Below are 19,905 nucleotides of genomic sequence, written 5' to 3'. Positions count from 1 at the left end.
TCTTATCACTGACATCTCCTATCCCAACAATCTACATTGTTTTTCTTTTGGTCTCAAGTGTTGTGGTCATCTCAATTTACCCCTCCTAGAATCCAGCATGGCAGCCCCATCTTCACCACACCTCAGTAGGCCCAAACGAACAAGCAATCAAGGCACAATCTTTGTTGTTATGAAGGAAAGTAAAAGATTTTTTAAGTCTATGAAACAGGTGGGGAACATCTCAGTCTTAGGACTCCATAACATGTCACCAGCTATTCAGTACAAAGTTCCCCCTTAAACCAATTCAAACAGTTTGAAGGGTTGATTTTGTCCATCTGGTTCTTAATTTGCAGAAGTCATAGATGAAGTATATGTTAACCAATATTCCCCTTGGGTCCAGTATTTCTATTAAACAAAATCTGCCACCTTTTATTATCAACCAAATAAAAAAATTTAGCAACCTATAACCCTTTTACATCCACTGCTGATGAGTGCTAATAGAGCTGAGGAACTACACTACCTATTATTTACAAAATAAATAATTATATGAATAATAATAACAATAGTTATAACAGCTGACACTTACTGAATGCTTACTTTGTCTGGCCCAGTGCTTACATTTAACAAATGATTCAACCCTCAGAACAACCATATGAAGTAGATATTATTATTATCTCCATGTTATCATTGAAGGAGTGTGCTGTACCTTCAAATAGCAGAGCCAGGGTTCAGACCGAGGAAGTCTGATCTCTGAGCTCACACAACTATTATCCTATATTGGGCTGGGCAGATGACAATTCAGTAGTGATTGAATATGAAATGTATTTCCTTTTAAAAAATTAAACTTGAATGTACCTGAACATCCACACACATGCAGTGCTGGTAGAAAAACAATATGCGATATAATAATGAAGAACCTTTATCCCCAGAAATTCTATTTTCTTAGGTTAGATTCCAAGAAATAATCAGAGATTACAGTTAGATTCCAAGCAGCAATCAGACATACAGAGTTTCATAGGCAAAGATGTTCATCACAGTATAATTTACACTGATGTTGCAGCTAACCCCTGAAGCCACCAATTTTCAAATACCTTCTTTGGTATCTTTCAAACTCCTCTCCTGACCACAAATAACATAGCACATCTCAGGTAGATATGTCCCTCCTGCCTATTTTTTTAAATAAATACTTTTCTTTATCAGCCTCCTGTATGACTGAAGCAAAAATGCTCTTTCATCACTCATCCTAAACCTTGGCCATCCAGCTTTCTTCTTAAATGGCCATGGTCTCACTGACCTTTGAGATAGCCTGTGTTGGTTTGGAAGCAAGTAGGTATCCCTCAAGCCTGTGCTCTGGAGTGTATGGGGCGCTCCTCAGCTCAGTTGTTCTGCCCGGGCTCTGGAGTGGGTGGGCCAGTTTTAGCCTGCCTCTGTTCCTTACCTCAAAAATCTGTTCCTCTATTGTGTGTGAATCAGGGAGGATAACAGTACCTTCCTCACAGTGCTTTGTGAGGCTCTAGTGGGACAATAGGGGAAGAGTCCAGAGTAGTGCCTGGCATGTGGCAAATGCTCCACAAAGGTTAGCAGCCATTAGTTTCTGTATTTCTGGAGGACTGCTTTACTTGAAACGCCGGAGGCTACTGGGTGCATTCCCTTGACAAGTCTGTTTAACCTAAAGCTTCAGATGAGGATGGGGTAGCTCTCCTGCACAGAACATTCCAGGCCCCTGCTGCAGAATTAAAGGAGGGATCTATAAAAGTCCAATTTTTTAAATAACAATCTAAAACTAAACAGAGAAAAAAATAATAAAAGAGAAAGAACATAAACTTTAAAAAAATTGCACAGACCTGTGTGCGAAGCCTGGGAGCTTGCCCATTCTGAGACTCAAGTTTTCTCATCTATAAAATACGAATAATAATGCCCATTTTGTAAAATTCTGGGGGGACTTAAATAATGTGACATTTATAAAGCATCTAACATAATGCTTCTCCCAAAGGGGAATCCCATTTATTTTAATTCCTGCCCCTCATCAAAAGAATATTGTACTTCTTTCGTTATGAAATGAACATTGCTTGCCCCAGTACACAGTAGCTTACATGTGATTTAGTAGCTATTTTCAGAAAAACCAAGAATGATTTTCAATGCTAGGTTAGTCTGCCAAAGATGGAGGTGAGATTTAAAAAAGAAAAATTCTTAAAATTCCTTCCAAGTACTATGAAAGGCCCTACTCAACCTCCTTTTAGTAATACTTTAATTGCCTTGCTATGGCTGTGTGTTTTCTGTGTGGTCTGTGTAGTAAGGTATTTAAATACGTGTAATAATAATTTGAGTCATACTGTGGAAATGCTTCATAAATTCTCATACAGGAGTCTGGGTGCAAGATGGGGGCCAAAGGAAGAGGCAGATGCGAGGGCAGGGAAAATCCAAACTGCCTCCCTGTAGGGATACCAGCAACTCAGGAGGAGGCCCGGGGAGCACATCCCTTTTCCTTCCACCAGCCCTAGGCTGCCTGCTGGGACCTGGCGCATTCCTTAGCGGCCTGAGTTAAATGCATCAGCTTGTATCTGCACATAATGGGACTTGACCACAGACCTAGGCTGTTTCTGCAGCCGACAGGGCAATTCAGTACCCCTGGTGGGTAATAGATGTGTGTTTGTATCTTGCCATGGATGGCTATACCATATAAAAACAAGGCTGGTGTCTCCAGACTGCCCTCGGGCTTCCAGGGGGGCCGTGCTGCAGCCAGCACTCAGAGGAAACATGATAGGCCTCTGCTTACCTTCACGCTGTGGGAGGGAAGCTGGGATGCCTGTTTGGAGGGAGCTTTGCCACGGAGAACACTGCCTGCTGTTGGGGGGGAGGGCTGGAGCAGCGCTAGTCACTGGGTCTTGTCAAGGTCAGACTCGAGGCAGACTTTGCCTGAAGCCGGTTAATATATTTATTCTGAAGCCTAATGCAATCCAAGGAAGAGTTGTTTATTTACATCTTTGCTAAATTCTCCAGGTCGCCTTTTAAAACCTCATCCCATAAACAAATTTCCTCTTAAATCCATTCTCTTGGGTGGGGAGATGGTGCCCACCTGTTTTTCAAGTTCTCCATTTACAGTGTTTGTTTTTCTTATTTCTGATGAATCACAGAACCAAGCTGGCCTTCCAGAGAGAAGCAGTGAGCATTTTCTCCCCACAAAGTAGCTGAAAAACCAAACATTGTTACTAATAAGAGAGGACACGGGGAAGTGCTATGAGGACAAAGCCTAGACGGTTTCAATGGGATGAATGACAAAAGGAACCAGGAAAGAGCTGTAGCCTGAGAGCTGCAATTGAAATTTTCCCGGAAGAAAGACAATACACAACTTGATTCTTTGTTCAGTTTTAAACTTACTTTGGTGTTCAGGACCAGCTATATAATTTGCAGGGCCCAGTGCAAAATGAAAATGCAGGAGTCCTTGTCCAAAAATTATTAAGAATTTCAAGACAGCAGAGCACTAAACCAGGCACAGGCCCTGTGCGGCTGCACAGACCTCACGCTCATGAAGCCAGGCTTGTCCCTGGGACAGACCCACAAAAAGGGCCCAGATGAGAGTTAGGAGAGTGAGGCATTTGTCTTGGGCACAACATTGAAAGGGGCTAAAGAACTTAGTAATCAACATAAATAATGTTATATGCAATATTTTAAAAACTCAAAATTAATGCAAAAACTTCATGATAATAAAAAATCAAATTTTTAAATAAAACATCCTGAACGTGCATGACTCTCCGCACTCACTTTAAATCTTGCCTCACTTGCCTCACCCCAGGAGGCCAGCTTCTTGCTTTCCTGTTGTCCAAACAGGCCCCCCAGGAGTCTGGATTAACCCACATAACCAACACCCCAGCACCACAGACTTCAGGGAGGAACAGATCCGACCCTCCCAGAACAAACACTAACTTCCTTTAAGAGTGCCAGGCTCACGCCCATAATCCCACTACTCTGGGAGGCTGAGGCAGGAGGATCACTTGAGCCCAGGAGTTTGAAGTTGCAGTGAGCTATGATGACGCCACTGCACTCTAGCCTGGGTGACAGAATGGGACCCTGTGTCAAAAAAAAAAAAAAAATTGAGATGGTAAAAGCCAGGCAGCAAGGAACCGTGGTGAACCAGGAAGCGATTCCTCACAGAAGTCCACAACAGCTCTCTCCTTGCCAGTCTGAAGTAATTCGAGGATTTCCTGCAAATCCGTCAGAGCACCAAGGATTTCCTGGGGCTTAGCCTAGAGCTCATACAGTTCCAAGAAGATTCGAAGATGGTGAATTTGGTCTTATGAGGGGATATAAAGAAGCGAGACAGGAAAAATGTGGAACTATTTAAATATACTTTATATAATGATGGCCAGATTAATATTATATCTCTACAGAGGACAAAAACTAGATATAACATAAGAAGGTAGAAAGGAGGTCAGTTCCCTGGGGAAATTTTAGGAACAAGAGCAACACTGAGGAAGAGGCAGTTGTGTTACCGAAGAAGAAAAAAAACTGCCTGGTGATGGAATAGAAATTGAGACAAACCACAGGAGGTGAGGAGGATGACTCTCATGCTGGACACAAAAATAGTTCAAGTCTCTTTGGGGAGATTTTTGAGGCAGGGAGGTTGTCAAGGGGCGTGAGAAAGGTTTCCGGTTCTGTTCACAGCAGAACTGTGGATTCTGAAGTCTTAGGGGATTTGCAGGAATGACAGCAGTTTATCTGGAAGGGGGCGCAGTTAGTGCATAGATAAGAATGAGAGCGCAGAAGACCTTGGAGGAAGAAGAATACCTCTCTAAGGCAACAATTATCAGAGGATGGACTAAAGAGCCCTGTTAGCAATAGTCTGTGCCTCGAGCTGGGCCACTAGGATACAAGGACAATGCCAAGATAGGTGGCGGAAGCCACAGAATAAATCCAGTATATGTTTCTGAGTTGTCAACTTTACATAAAGTTGACTTGCGGCTACAGGGGCGGGGGGGGGGGGGGGGGGGGCGGGGGGGGGGTCAGGTGGAGGAGTGAGATGGTATTTTTCTCTTTTTAAAATATGAACATATACTACAGAGTAAAAAATTCCAGTTGATCCTTTTAAAACATGAAACCAAAAGAAATTTTTTATTTGCAAATATTGGTCCTCCTGTTACATCAGAGACTGTTCCATATCAAAACGTTGAGAGCGTTCCTGCTTATTTTTATTGACTGCAAAGTATTCCGTGAGTAGGTTCACAGGTAGGTAGGAAGGATAGCACAAACTCACCCTCTTCAGCTTCGGGGACGACTCTGAGAGCAAGGCTGAGAAGCACAGTCATGAAACCCAGATGAGACAAGATTTGGTTTCTAGAACAAAGCATTCTCTTCCAAATTAGCATAGTGATATGATAGAGTGAAAATCTGGATGGAGGCAGGAAGATGTGGAGGAAAGAGGGCTTGAGAAGGGTGGCTTTCCTGGGCACTGGACTCACGGTGGGGTCTCCTTTTGGGTCAACTCAGCTGGTATTTATGTGTATTTTAATTAACAGAAGCCAGTGGTTTTGCTTCTACTGAGGTCTCCGTGGGCTCTTGGAGTGCTTACTGTGCAGTGGAACGTAGACAGGATGCCAGACTGTATCTCAGACTGAAAAGAAGAAAAGCATGTAATCCTAATGGCAATTTTAGACATGAGAGTAATGCTATTTGTTCTTCTGATAATCTAATAGCTTTACAGCGTACATGGTAATTTTAAAAGGCCTGAAACCTGACTGTCATACTGAATACTTTTTCCTGAGCAGGCAAAGGTAAAGACAGTTAATAAAAGGCAGCTTTTTTGAATGGGCAGTAGGACGTCTGTCTAAATGTTAAGTTTTCACATCTATTTTCAAGACCAGGAATCCCTTAATTGTATCAAGTTATTTTTCAGTAAGTATGTGGTTGTGGTGTCTGATATTAATCCAAAATAGATGTCTCTCTGACAAAAAGAAAAAATCTATACATGAAATTTTGATAACTTTGGTGGAAAACTGTTAGTTGTAACCACATGAGGAAAAGAAAAACCTTCAGTATGTTTATATACCTTAGCTCGCCCTTGATAGCAGGCCAAGGAAGGAAGGGGCAGGCCCCATGCTGTGCTCAGCCCTGGCCATTGGAGGTGGGAACTCTGGGTGGGCTTTCCTGTCAATATAACATTATTGTCCATATTTTAAAGCATTTTTCTTGACTGAATTTATACATTTAGGAGTATTTTAACAGTTTCTGTAGTTTGTCCATTATATGTTTTATACTGTCAAAAGACAAAATTACAACAAATTTAGTTTAAAGATCTAGCTGGCTTTTATTTGGAATTCTAGAATTGGGTAACACCTCATTCTATAAAACAGAATGAGCGTTCCAACGAGCTGAGCAGAGGAAGTTGGCTTTATAAGCAGAAAGGGCTGAGGAAAGTGGAAACAGAACAAAAAGTGGATTGGTTATTTCAGAGTTACTTTCCTTGGAAAGGCTAAAGCAGGAGGGACTTCCTTATCAGGCCAGCTAAAACTGACTTGTGTGGGGATGTGGCTGTTAGCTCTCTCTCACCTGGTTTCTGGGAAGGTCAGGTGAACAGCTTAGTTTTGACTTGGTGCTGTGCAACCTTAGCATGAGTAACTCCATTTTGGTTTGGTTTTTTAGGCCTAGTGCAGGAGCTCAGTCCAAACCAAAGGCCTCCTATAAATGTTATTTAATAATATTTACATATTTATTTTTTTACTGAAAATTTTAACATTTAAATTTTTTAAATATATAACATAGTCATATGATTCAAAACTCAAGAAGCTTAGTGAAAGAATGTCACGGAAAGGTCTCTCTCCTACTCCTGTCCCCCAGGCATTTTTTTTCCCTCCTCAGAGACAACTAATGTTACCAGATCCTTTTATTTTACCAGAACTTTCCTAGGCATTTACAAGAAAATATGTATACAGAGATCTTCTGTGTTTTTCAGATCAAATAGTAGCACACAATACACACTGCTGTGCACCTTGCTTTTATTTTATTTTTAACAACACATCATAGTATTCTTTATGTTGGAACTTAGTGTTCTCGTCCTTTCTTTATGACTGCAAAGTATTCAGTAGCATGGATATATCGTGCTTTCTTTAACCATTCCTCTAAAAAATGAACATTTAAGATATTGCCAGTCTCAGGCAATTTCAAAAAACTATACAGTGTATAACTTTGCCTATACATTATTTCTTAGATGTACTAGTATATTTCAATAACTTCTTGGGTGTAGAATTGTTAGAGTATGTTAGTTTTAATGTTGAAAGATGTTTGCCAGTTATTTAGTCATTGTATTATGTAAGTATAGATATAGGAGGGGAGGGAAAGAAGATGTTCTAGAAGCCTGGGGACTGTGGTCTTTGAAAAGCCCCAAAGTGTTCTGACAATGCTGTATATTCTGTTTGCCTGATATATTTGGAGATCAGAGTTATGCTTAGCTTTTACTGATGTACATACATTTCTGCTTCAAGACCAATGATAGGTTTTTGGGTTTTGTAGGAGCTGATGACCATTTTCCAACTACTGCACTGGAATGGAAGCCTAAAAGCCCTCCGTGAAACAAAGTGTTCCCGACAGGTGAGATTTTCTAATCAAGACCAGGTTCGTGTTGTATAAACCAAGCACATGGCTCATCACCTTCCTAGGTTTCCTTTATTCAGATTTTTCTCCATTTAAATTTGGTATCTTATTTATTAAGAGCAGAGGACACATGAAAAAATATATGTAACACTCCAGTTGAGCCAGGGACTGACCAAATATACACATTGAGAAGCATGTTGGCTGGGCAGAGGGCTGATTTAGGTACCTTTACTGAACGCAGAGTGAAGGAATCATTAAGATAGACTCAGTTTCTAAGGCAAATGTTGAATCAACTCTACACACCTCCCCTGCCTGCTTGGAATTTGTGCCCTCATCCACCTTCTGAGGCAGAAACTTGAGGCTGCACTGCTTCTGGAACCCTCCTGGAGAGTGGCCAAGCTGGCTGTAGCAGAACAATATTTCCCATCCCCACCAATCGTCCCCAGTGGAAAACAGAATTGATTATAAAGGTTCACAAGTTGGCATTCAGTCACCCCAATTTTTTCTTTAGAAGTTTCTTCATTTTTCAGTAATAGATTCTTACTTTCTTTGTCACTTATAAGAAGCACCCTTCCCCCCCTTTTAAAATAGTCCATGTAACCCCCCACCCCACGTATTTAACGGTTCCACCTGCTGCACGCCAACATTTATCCTTCCTTTACCCACTGTTAGAATTTGAAAGACGGTAGTTTATTTTTGAGAACTTCCTAACAGGAATTTGTATGAGGAACAAAGCTTTTACTAGTCAGCAAGATGAGGGTGGATGTAAGGAGTTTTTCGTGCACTGCAGCCCCAGGAGTTTTTAGTTGTTCTTTGCTTAGGGAGTCTAGCTTTCAAAATGTCAAAGATGGAAAAGAAATGAGTAGCCAACAATGACTTGGGCTATTTTTTTTTTTTCTTTTCCTTTGATTTTACAAAAGGCCTTTGAAATATGCTCCGTTGGCTATAAACACTCTTCCATGATTGTTTTTAATTTGTCAAGGTCATAAATAAATACCATATGTTCTTGAAAATAAAAATAAGCAACGTATCTACTTCATGCAATCAAACCTATACATGGCATTCCTATGTATTGGCAAATTTTTCACATAAGAATTGACAGGTAATGACTAATTTTTAATTGTTTGCAACAGTAAGAGAAAATGTGCCATGAAGGTATTATTTTGATATCAATAATGATAATATCTACATTCCATAATGCATTTCTTTTTTCACCTTTTAGTTTTTATTGATACATAACATTAGTACATATTTATGGGGCAGATGTGATGTTTTGTTACATGCATAAGACTCCATCACCTTGAGTATTTATCATTTGTATATGTTGGAAACATTCCAAGTCCTCTCTTGTAGCTATTTTGAAATATACAATACATCATTGCTAACGGTAGTCACCCTACTCTGATGTGGAACGTTAGAACTTATTCCTTCTACCTAACTATATGTTTGTACCCATTGACCAACCTCTCTTCATCTCCTCTCCCACCCACACACCCTTCCTAGCCTCTGGTAGCTATCATTCTACTCTCTATCTGCATGATATCAGCTTATTTAGCTCCCACGTAGGAGTGAGAACATGTGATATTTGTCTTTCTGTGCCTGGTTTATGTAACTTAACATAATCACCTCCAGTTCTATCCAGGTTGCTGCAAATGATATGATTGCATTCTTTTTAATGCCCAAATAGTATTCCACTGTGTATTTATACAACGTTTCCTTTATCCATTCATCCATTAATGGACACCTAGGTTGATTCCATATCTTTGCTAATGTGAATGGTGCTGCAGTAAACATGGGGATGCAAATATCTTTTCATAATACATTTCTAAAGTGTTTTCTGTAGTTCCTGTGAGACATTTGGACTGTCATTTTCTTGTGCTAGCAGCACCATTGACGCTTCTGGTTTCTAAGTCTTAATCTGAGGTGCCCTTGACTAAAAGCTTCCTGCTTTCTGGCAATTTGTGCAACAAAATCCCATTCTGCCCAAATTCTTCTGTGTAGCTATTTCCATCTCTGTATCTTGCCAAAGGAGATAATGCTGGGCAGGAGGGTTCAACAAAAAAATGAGGTAATATTCATACCAATTGTTATAGCAATGTATTTTCAAAGAAATTCTTGTATTTTCTAGCAATGGCAGAGCTTTGTTTTGTGAACATTATTGAGTCATTCCTGGTAGTGTGTTTTGACTCTGTCTGGAGTGACTTGCTTTGCTGGACCAGCTTAGCCCTTCATTTCCTTTTAAGAAGTATCCCATTGGGTTTGGTTTCGGGTCTTGAACATCAGCGAGCTTGGGTTATTGATAGAGCTCTAGTAGATGCCGGGGGCAGGGGAGGCCATGCATGCAGGGGCCAGTGTTGCTCTTTCCTGACACTCTGGACTTTATCTCTTGGCTCCCAGGAAGTCATCTCCTACTATTCCCAGTATTCCCTAGATGAAAAGATGCGCAGCCACATGGCCCTGGACTGGATCATGAAGGAGCGGGAGACACCAGGAATTCTCTCTCAAGAGCTACGAATGGCCCTGAGGCAGTTGGAAGAAGCCAGGAAAGCAGGACAAGAACTCCGGTTTTACAAAGAAAAGAAAGAAATCCTGAGCTTAGCCCTGACTCAGATCTACAGTGACCCTGACACTTCCTCACCCAGTGACGATCAGCTGAGCCTCACAGCCCTGTGTGGCTACCACTAGCAAGGCCTGGTCCCGGTGCCCCCAGCAGTGGCAGAAGCTGGACATTAGGGAGCACAGTGAAGGAGGTCCCCAGAGGGTTTAGCCTCTGTAGCTACCACTGAAGGCTGCACTAATCCTCCCTACCCACTCCATTCCCAGAATGTGAGCTCAGTAGGACTCTTACAGGACCCATCAGCCCACTCAATGCATTTTTTCCATAACACTCTCAGTAGTTCCACCTCAGGATGAAAGGATAGAGACTGGATTGTTTGAAAAGTATTTTCCAGGCCTGGCTCCAACCTCAGGCCTGGCTGACACGTGCCTTGCTAGATTATACATGCTGTTTCGAAGAACAGGCCCAATATAGCATCCCCCCGAAGGACAGCAGCCAGAACTAGGGGAAGTAGCATGACAGCCATTTTAAAAAATACTTGGGATCAAATAAACAATATGGATTGTTTTTGAAAGTATACAAGGGTCAGAGTCTCTTCCTAAGCTCTGTAAGCTAAGCAGTAGTTTACATTCAACTAGGTATAATCCAAGGCTATAGTGTGGATTTTATCTGGACATTTCACTATCAAAGATCTTAAAGTGGTAATAGCATGAAAATACTAGATAAACTTAATGTGGCTTAAAATGCCATTGTAATAATAATTTTTTAAAACCCACAGTCTTCCACATATGGGGATAAATGTCACCTAGAATAGTAGCCACACTCTTTTTCCTCAAAAAGAATTAATATCTAATTTTTATGTCTTGTAATCAATCATGTTCATTTTTAATTTGCAAATAGATAACTTGAAGTAATTCATTTTTTTCCCACTGCAGACAAGTGTCTACAATGGGGAAAATTAAGGGCATTTTAAAGGTTAAAACATTTTGAAAAATTATTAACATGTGACAAAGAATCCTTGCATTTGATTCATTTAACAGGCATTAGAGAGAAGGAACCATTAGCTCTCTTGTTTTTGTTCAAGAATATAAGCAACCAGTAGCTGAAATGCAGTGTCATTATTACGTTTAAGTCACTGGAATCTTCTTTAAGGGAGGGATAAAACATTGCAACTCTATTTGACGCATCTGTATGGTTAGTCCACTGATTAGAAAATCAAAAGCCAATACAAACTGATTTTTAGATGGTTTCTGGTAACTCAAATTTAAGAATGGCAGCAGTGTCAATCTGAAATGCTCATAGGTATTTCCATACCTATAACATGAAAAGGATTATTCTGCATTTAGTTCAATAATTCAAATTAAAGAAAACATTTTTCTCAACTTTAGTTTCTTTTTCTTCTTGTGTATGTAAATGCAATAACCTTTCCTGAAAGCTAGACCATTATAATTACATTAAAGTTTACAAAATAAGAGATTTTAACCTTCTATCAAAATATATACAAAGGTAATTGACACTCCTTAAACCCCCATGAAAACTACTGTATTTTGGAATTAGCCTCAATAATAAAAAATCATTACATATCACATTTCTCACACCAGGGGAAAATTCAGCTACATAATTGTCCTACTTTAATATCTTGAAAAGGTAATAGTATATAATATTAGATATATTTTAAAGATATTAATTTTTAAAAAGTCACATTCCTCCCCATGAGGCTAAATGTCACCTAGAAAAGAACTTTATTCCCTTATATTCCTGAAAAGGAATTAGAATTAACTTTTTTATGTTGAACAAATTTTAAAATTTCGGAAACGTTCTATTTAATTTTTTTCACAGAGTCATTATTCTTTACATTGTCATTTCAAAAAAGCCGCAATTTGCTATGTTGGGTATGATTAAAGTTGGGTACATCTTTACTGCATTTGCAGCCTTTGACAATGACCACCTCAAACTGACACCTAATTAGACACAAGGACAGGGATCGGATGCGACGATATAACATTGACTTTCTGCCCTACAATTTAAAAACCACACCTACCCTGTAAACTGAAAAAAGAGGCTCTCCCTTGGCCACTATCATTTTTTTTTTTTTTTTTTTTTTTCCTGACTGATCAAAACCACCCACTCTTCCTGGAACAGCGCAGCAAAAGAGACAAAAGTCAGAATCTTTGCTGGTCCCTTTGATGCTCATTTAATAGCAAATCAACTTCAGCTGAGACACAAGGGTTATCAGTACATCACATAAACAACTGTAATTGTGGCCCAGAGAAGAGTAAAGCAGATTTTTTTCCCTTTTCTGTATTTTGTTCTCAGTAACACACTGTGGTAAACGGGACTAGACTGGAGGATTCTCTGTGTAAACATATAGAGCTCTGGGTCCTAACCATTTTGGTTAGAATCTGATAAAACCTATGGACCATCTCCTAGGAAAACAGACTAAAACACATACATTCCAAATTGCATAGTTCCAGAGTATATGGACCGCCCCAAAGTCCATGGTTTACCCTAGGGGATCTCTGGATCCTTGTTTAGAACTCATACTTTTGAACACATACATACAGTCTCAAATTTTACATCAGGGATCCAATGTAATTCAGACATAGCCCATGTAGCCTAAGATAAAGGCCATCATCCTGAAATACAGAATTACACTGTATCTAACAAGAGATAGTTTAATTTTCACAAAATTAAAGTATACCATATTATTATGACAAAAACGGTTTGGAGGAAACTAGTCACTAAACTTGGGTGAATGGATCAGAAATTACAGATTTAATAAAGTCATTGTACTGCTAATGTTTAGAATTTGGTTGTCCATTTTGTTCAAGAGCTACACTCCACTCATATTTTTACTATTAAATTTATTCACCTATTTCTAGAAAAGGAAAAGAAGCAAACCGTAGATATTCCTGAAATGCTGTACCTATACCAACTATGAATCTGATTAGTTAGGTCTCAGAAAAAAGAGACTCGAAAGCATAAAAGTTTAACACTTTTCTGATTCTTTAGAGAAAGCTTTTGAAGCCAGAAGTGTTGCAGTTGACTTTAGCTGAGATGCTGTAGAGAATTCTGAGTTGTATCATGCTGTGCCTTTCTTTTTAACCAAAGGACAAAAGAAGCCAGGATAAGAATATTTTTATTAGCCTTGACTATGTCCACAGGTAAACACTAGTCAAGATATTATCTCTTATATATTGTTGATTCTTTGTTTGTTTTGCCTTGCAGAAATACAGACATCAAGATTTCTTCCATGGTGTCTATTTAAAGAGCTAACATTAAGATTGTTTTTAGCCAAGGCTCCAGAAAAATAAAAATCCCTTTCCCTACCACAGTGGTTTTCAACTTTGGCTAGACATTAGAATACCCAAAAAAGTTTTAAAAATCCTAACTATCCAGACTCTACCAAACCAATGAAATCAGACTCTCTGGGAGTGGGGCCCAGGAATCAGTATTCTTAAAAGCTCCCCACATAGAATAACAAGGTTGAGAACCCCAGGAAGTACTAGCTCAGAGGTCTATGGCCTAACCAGAGGGAGCTATAACTCCACTTGACTTTGGCCCCAGACTCAAACATGGAACTCTTTTGAGCTAGGTAGGAGCAAATCCTTGGACAAGAAGTCTCTCCTGGAACCCAGGACTCAGGCGGGGAAGTACACACACGCACACCCTCATCTGAGCAGGAGAGGTAGATTCTGCCCCAAGGTCCAGGCTGTCATTCTCAGATACGGTACATGAACTATCTGCCCCAGAATCATCTGGGGTACTTGCTTAAATACTCAACTTCGGGGGCTGCACCTTAGATTTTGTAACCAAGTTCCAGAAGAGGGTCTGGGAATTTACCACTGCACCAGGTGTTTCTGATCACACTTCATTTTGAGAACTCGTGAGCTAAAGCCACCCAACACACCCTTTACTGGGCAGCAGAGCCCTGGCCTCCCAAGACAGGGCACAGGAGGAAGAACGGAGAGAGGGGAAGGTCGCCTCTCCTCCCCTCCTGGAAGCTGGAGAGAGGCAGAAGGGGCCAAGAGATACGGCTGCATTTCTCTCCCAAAAGAGCACTGCCCACTCTTTGATCACTTTGGCCTCAATGTCTGGTATTTCTTTTAACCCCTTTTACTAGAAACCATGAAAATATCTATTAGCTATGGTTAAAGTCACTTCTTTAAATCTAGCTAAACCCTGATAACACTCTCCTCCTTGGAGCAAAGTAAGTGGAGGGAAATGCAAGCAGAAGCTTCTTTCTGAGAGCTGTGGATTCCTTCGTGATTATTGTTTCCCAGGTGAAATTTCTAAATTGCCATCTATTTATAGGCAGTTCCAACTTTAGCAGCAATTGTGTTCCACACGTCTGTCTGTATAAGTCAGTCAGTCCAACCCTGAGGATGCATTTCCCTATAGGAGCAAGGTCCTACATGGTGGTAAGCCTCCCAGAGCAGCCTAGATAAGCCACAGGGTCCCTAAAGTATTGATCCTTGGGACCTCACACAGCTCTAGGTTTTGAGAGGAGGGTCTAAGGCACCATATAGAAACGCCCCCCGGGCATCCTCCTCGGGTTCCCATAGAGTAGCCTGCCGGGGCCCCACCCACTGCCATCGCCACTGCCTCTTCTGATCCTGGTTTCTTCTACCTGCTGACTTCCTCAAAGAGATGGCTTTTTCTCCACCTTTCTTACAAACGCTTTGAAAATTTCTATGAGTTGGTACCACTGAAAACAGGAACGTTTGGGTGACCTAAAAATGGCAGCCACTAAGCCCCTTTGCAGACTTTGTTTTCACCAGGGCCCGTGCGGAAAGACATGGGCACATGAGGCACAACTGGGCTGGACAGGTCAGCCACAGAGCCTGACCCGCTGGCTCTCACCCCTGAGGTTTCCTGCTTCTCCAGTGTTCCCATTTGGCTCCCTTGTACGTTCGTTGTCCCCATTCTGATCTCAGCTAGCTGCCCCATCGGCTAGCCAGTGATTCTGGCTCAAAACTACAAACTGGACCAATCAGTCTGTCCTCCTCAGGGATGTGAACTGAGAAGCATGGAAGGAACTGGCCAGTTGGAGTCAGGAGCTGCAGTCAGCAGAATCCGTGCACGGGAGCTGGGGTCTGTGCAGGTGGTAGGGATGATGAAGCAGGAGCCATGAGTCAGCAAAGGGAGCTGACCAGTAGGAAGGGGAGAAGTTGGCTGGTGCAGAGAGCAGAGGCAGAGACGGGCAGAGCACAGGAGAAGGTGAGAGCTTGAGGCCCGTGAGGGGATGACGAGAACTGCTGACCCACGCACCCTGCAATAACGTTTCCTCCTCGGTTGCAAGGATCACACGCCTTGCGACCAAAGAAACATCACCTCACTCATTTCAAAGCAAAGCCAAAATAGATTATTCTGAACTTTTCATCCTAAGAAAGACCAAAAAAGCTGACATAAGGAGGACCCTTTTCAAATGATAGCAATGCCACAGAGAAAACTAGATTTAGGACAGGTGACGGGGTTACCTTTCTCCCCATTCACTCCCCGCCCCCTCCCACTCCAATGTGAGGTCTCACAGTGGCCAGACGCCCTCCCAACTCTGAAATAAACTTACATCTTACGTGCTAACCATACTGTCCTTGCTCCCCTACATAGAAATTCCTGTGCTCTCATGTTCCACAGGAGGGACGACTACAGAGGGAAGACAATTCTATTTTTACAAAGACAATTCATAACCTCAACTATTTCTTGTCTTCTTCAAAAATTAATCACCTTGGGAAATTAATAACATGTTCTGCTCATACTTGAGTGCTGTCCTTGCCAAATACATTCCTGTCACTGACTCTTCCTTTAGAATAGCCCTCTGGGTCCATGTGAGCAAAGGAAGAAAAGCAGTCTTTTTTGTAGGCTGAAAGCACCTACAACTGACTAATTCATCTCCGCATCTCAACTATTAGGCCTATTAGCAGGTGCTCAGTGAATGTTTCTTGAATAGAAATTTGTCATAAACGTCTTCGTGCCTTTCTTACTCTCTGATGGAGGAGGGACCTGACCTGGCTCTGTTCTACTGGATCAGTCAGGACTCACCTGGTTGCAAGATAGAAGCCCAGATCAAACCTGCTAGGCAAAGAGGGAGCTTACTGGCTCTTGAAACAAAAGAGTTCCAGGGTAGTTTTTGCTCCGCGTACATCTGGATCTAGAAGCACAAATCGGAACTTGGTCTCTCTCATTATATAGATAAATACATATATGCACATACATGTGTATCATTCATCATGTTTCAAATCTGCCTTCTTTCATGTTGGCTCCATTTGAAGCAGGCTCTCTCCTTGTGGCAGCAAGTGGCAACCAGCAGCTTCATGCTTACATCAGAGCAAAATGAGAAATCCTCCTCCCACCAATTCAAATCCAAGTTCCAGAACTGGGTGCCATCATGGTGTTTGAGTCATGTGTCCATCTCTAAATCAATGGCTGTGGCCAGGCCCACATCGCTCATCGGTCCCCCTGGAACTGGTGTCAAGTGAGCTCACCCCAACAACTTAGAGCTGGTGGGGGAGGAGTAGCTACCTAAGCAAAATATGGGTTCAGTTACCAGGGAAAAAGTTGGCCATTTCACAAGACATTTTAAAAACTATTTCCTCCTTGAAAGCCTTCAGATACAGAATGAACAACAGAAGAAAGCAGTGTCTCCTACCAAAAGTTGGGAGAAAGAGGTTTCTGGGTAGAAAAAAAAACAACAGATGTATACTATGAATACATTGTATCATTTCCAAAAATCAAATCCATCCTCAAAGGACAAACTTTGCCACCACTAAGGATGTTCAAAAGAACTTTCTCCCCAGAGGGGAAACCCCAAAATGCTTCCAGACCAATCCCGCACTGGAATGAGCATGCAGCTTCCCTGCGGACTCTCCTGAAGGGGACGGCGCTCATTTACATGTAAGGGTTCTGTTGTGTGGAAAAACCTAATCACTCGCATTACTCTGAAGTCACACTTCAGTGCTGGTGAATTCTGTTGTGCAAGTGGGTCAGGGAATTTCTTCTGGTCTATTTCCGGTGGGCCCTGGCTTTCATTATCAGCGGCTGCTAATACCTTAATAGAAAAGAAAACAGTTGATCCCAACAAGTGAAAACACTTGCAGCAAAATTGGACAGTTCAATAGCCTGGGTAGCTTATTTATCCCCACTTGTTACCGAGCAGTTTGCAAACCTTAAGTTCGGCTCCTCTGACCCATGAGTCGTCATAAAACGATTTGGAAACAATTTATTTTGAAGCAATCTGTTGTTTATCTCCCAGATAGTTCCATGTTTCCATGTAGATGTTTCCATTTGTTAGATGATGTCTGGAAGTTCATAAGTAGTACTTGGTGCAAGCAGGTTTTCATACAGAAATTCTAAGAACACACAAGAGTGACCCAGTGAAATTCCAGATCGCCAGGTGAGTTGAAAAGTCACCTTGACACCGTAATTGATTGAAACTAAAAAGTAGGAGATATTTTCACTTTCAGTTAATCTCTCAAATGATCTGGGAATTTTACTTATTTGTTTATTTATTGTGGCTATTTCAATTTTTTTAGAAAAAACTTTTGGTCACAAAGCCACCAAATGGGGGGTGGAGTTTCAATTCTCTTAAAGGCCAAAACATAGTTGCTTTTATCTTAAATGATGATTCACATAAATATATTTGTTAAAGACTGAGTTTAGTAAAACAGAGAATTAAGACAACTTTCCTTCATATTGCCTTTCACCTAGAGCACTCTTACTGGCAACGCATTTTCTGTCCATTTTCTTTTCTTCATAGAGATCCAAGGATGGCATCTCCTGGCCCAGCTTACCAGTTGTCTGTGAAAAGCCAGGGGGGTTTGGCTCTCACGCCACTGAAAAGAGGCTTACACAGGCTGCGTCGTGCCACATGGGCAACTTCGTCCCAGGCATTGCAGGTGTCACACACATTGACAGTAGGATTCACAGGATCTAAAATGAATGGCCTAAAAAACAAAACAAAAAAGAAGCCCCCAAAACTGTCCACTTCTAAAACCAGCTTCATGATATATGTATGTAGGTACAGCTAGGAGAGGTGTGCGTGAGAGTTTGAAGAAAGAACTCCGCTAAGGCAAGGAATCTCTGGGGAAAAGGGAGCAAGGCCCGGGAGGACTAATTACACCTATCACAAAACAGAACTCCTGATTCTGCCCCTCTAACTCTGACTCCTTCTCATTTTTTCCTTTTAACCTGAGAAGCCATTTCTTCCCTGGCTTCAATCTTCAATTTCCTTCTCATGTTGTTGGCTACTTATACATTCTATTCATTTTATTCGAATTACTCTTAACTCACATTGGAAAATTAAGCTCTGTGGAAATAATCAGAGGGAATTGACTTTGTGGTAATTAAGGCCTCCTCATTTACATTTACTCCCAACAAAGCTACGCTTTGCGCCAGCCTGTCTTTCTTGATAGCAGAAATGCCTCTTATAGCCTAAGAATATAGAAAGGATAAATAGTTACCTTGTGTGTTTCTGGTTAACCTTTACAAAAATGGGGAACTTGGAATGATAATGTCTGTGCCAAACAATGTCGATTTCTGCATATCGAACCAAAAGTTTGAGGACTACCCTCATCCCCTGCACCAGGCTGAAGAGCGGCGGCTTTTCTGCCAGTTCCCAGATGTGAATTGTGAGGAGCTCCACCGTGTAAGAGGAGGGAAGTCTTCGGGATCTAGGCACACAGAATGAAGGGTTAGTAACCTGATTCCATTAACCCAGAGAAAAATTCAAGCTCAACAGGCGATCTGCCGAAGAGGAAATTCCAGTTTGCAATCTCAGTACTTAACCAAACCACAATAAGATCTTCGCCAATCAGATTGGCAAAAAATAGTTGTAATATCCAACGCTGGTGAGTCTGTTAGGGAAATGGACACTCCAACACTCTGTTGTTGAGAATGTAAATTAATACAGTCTTTTTCGGAGTCAACTTTATTAAAATTCGATATGTTCTGTCTCTTTGACCCAGCATTTTACACCTCTACAAATTCATCCTATAAAAATACTTTTACAAGTGCTCAAAGATATGTCAAAAAGATGTTCTTTATTTAAATTGTTCATATTAATAAACACCGGAATGTTCCTCAATAGGGAAATCGTTAGTTTCATGGTACATCTCTTCCTGTGCTGTCCAATACAGTAGGTATAGCTGCTTGAAATGTAACTAGTCTGAACTGGGCACACAATGGATTTTGAAGATGTATGGAAAAAATAATAGAATATCTCATTAATTTTTATATTGATTGCATGTAGAAATAATAACATTCTGGATATATAGGGCTAAATATATTACTAAAATTAATTTCACCTTTTTAGACCTTTTTAATGTAACTATTAGAATATATAAAATTGCATGTGTGACTCACATTTGAATCTTGTATTATATTTCTCTTAGACATTATAGTTCTCTCAGATCTGTACTATGCAGTCATTAAAAGAAGTAAGGCAGATCTCTACATACAGGTATAAAAAGATTCAACATAGATTAGTTGAAAAACAATTTTCAAAACAATATATAAAGTACAAATCCATTTCTTTAGTTGTTTTTCAAAAAAATTAAGCATATCAAAAAACAAATTTGTAGGAACATGCTCCAAACATTATTGAGAGTGGGGATTGGGAGTGAAGAAGAAAGCTTTTTCTACATTAAGTAGAAAAAATATTTTTAGAGGAAAAAATGGAGATATAGTTACGGAAATGTATCTCACTAGAAACAACTCATGCCTGTAATCCTAGCACTCTGTGAGGCCGAGGCAGGAGGATTGCTAGAGGTCAGGAGTTAGAGACCAGC

The 19,905-nt window shown here is 40.8% G+C and overlaps 1 protein-coding gene across 1 annotated transcript in view; it reads left to right on the top strand.

Annotated features, from left to right (window-relative positions):
• LIX1 (limb and CNS expressed 1) overlaps positions 1 to 10,248 on the top strand; it is a 48,836-nt gene extending 38,588 nt beyond the window's left edge. The window contains exons 5-6 of the mRNA XM_069492733.1: positions 7,483 to 7,560; positions 9,961 to 10,248. Of these exons, the coding sequence (XP_069348834.1) occupies positions 7,483 to 7,560; positions 9,961 to 10,248 (366 nt within the window). The remainder of the gene's footprint in view (positions 1 to 7,482; positions 7,561 to 9,960) is intronic.
• Positions 10,249 to 19,905: the final 9,657 nt, after the last annotated feature.

Source organism: Eulemur rufifrons, chromosome 17 (genome assembly GCF_041146395.1).
Source record: "Eulemur rufifrons isolate Redbay chromosome 17, OSU_ERuf_1, whole genome shotgun sequence".
NCBI classification, from domain to species: domain Eukaryota; kingdom Metazoa; phylum Chordata; class Mammalia; order Primates; family Lemuridae; genus Eulemur; species Eulemur rufifrons.
Note: the sequence above shows the minus strand (reverse complement) of the source record. Positions and strands in the feature narration are given on the sequence as shown.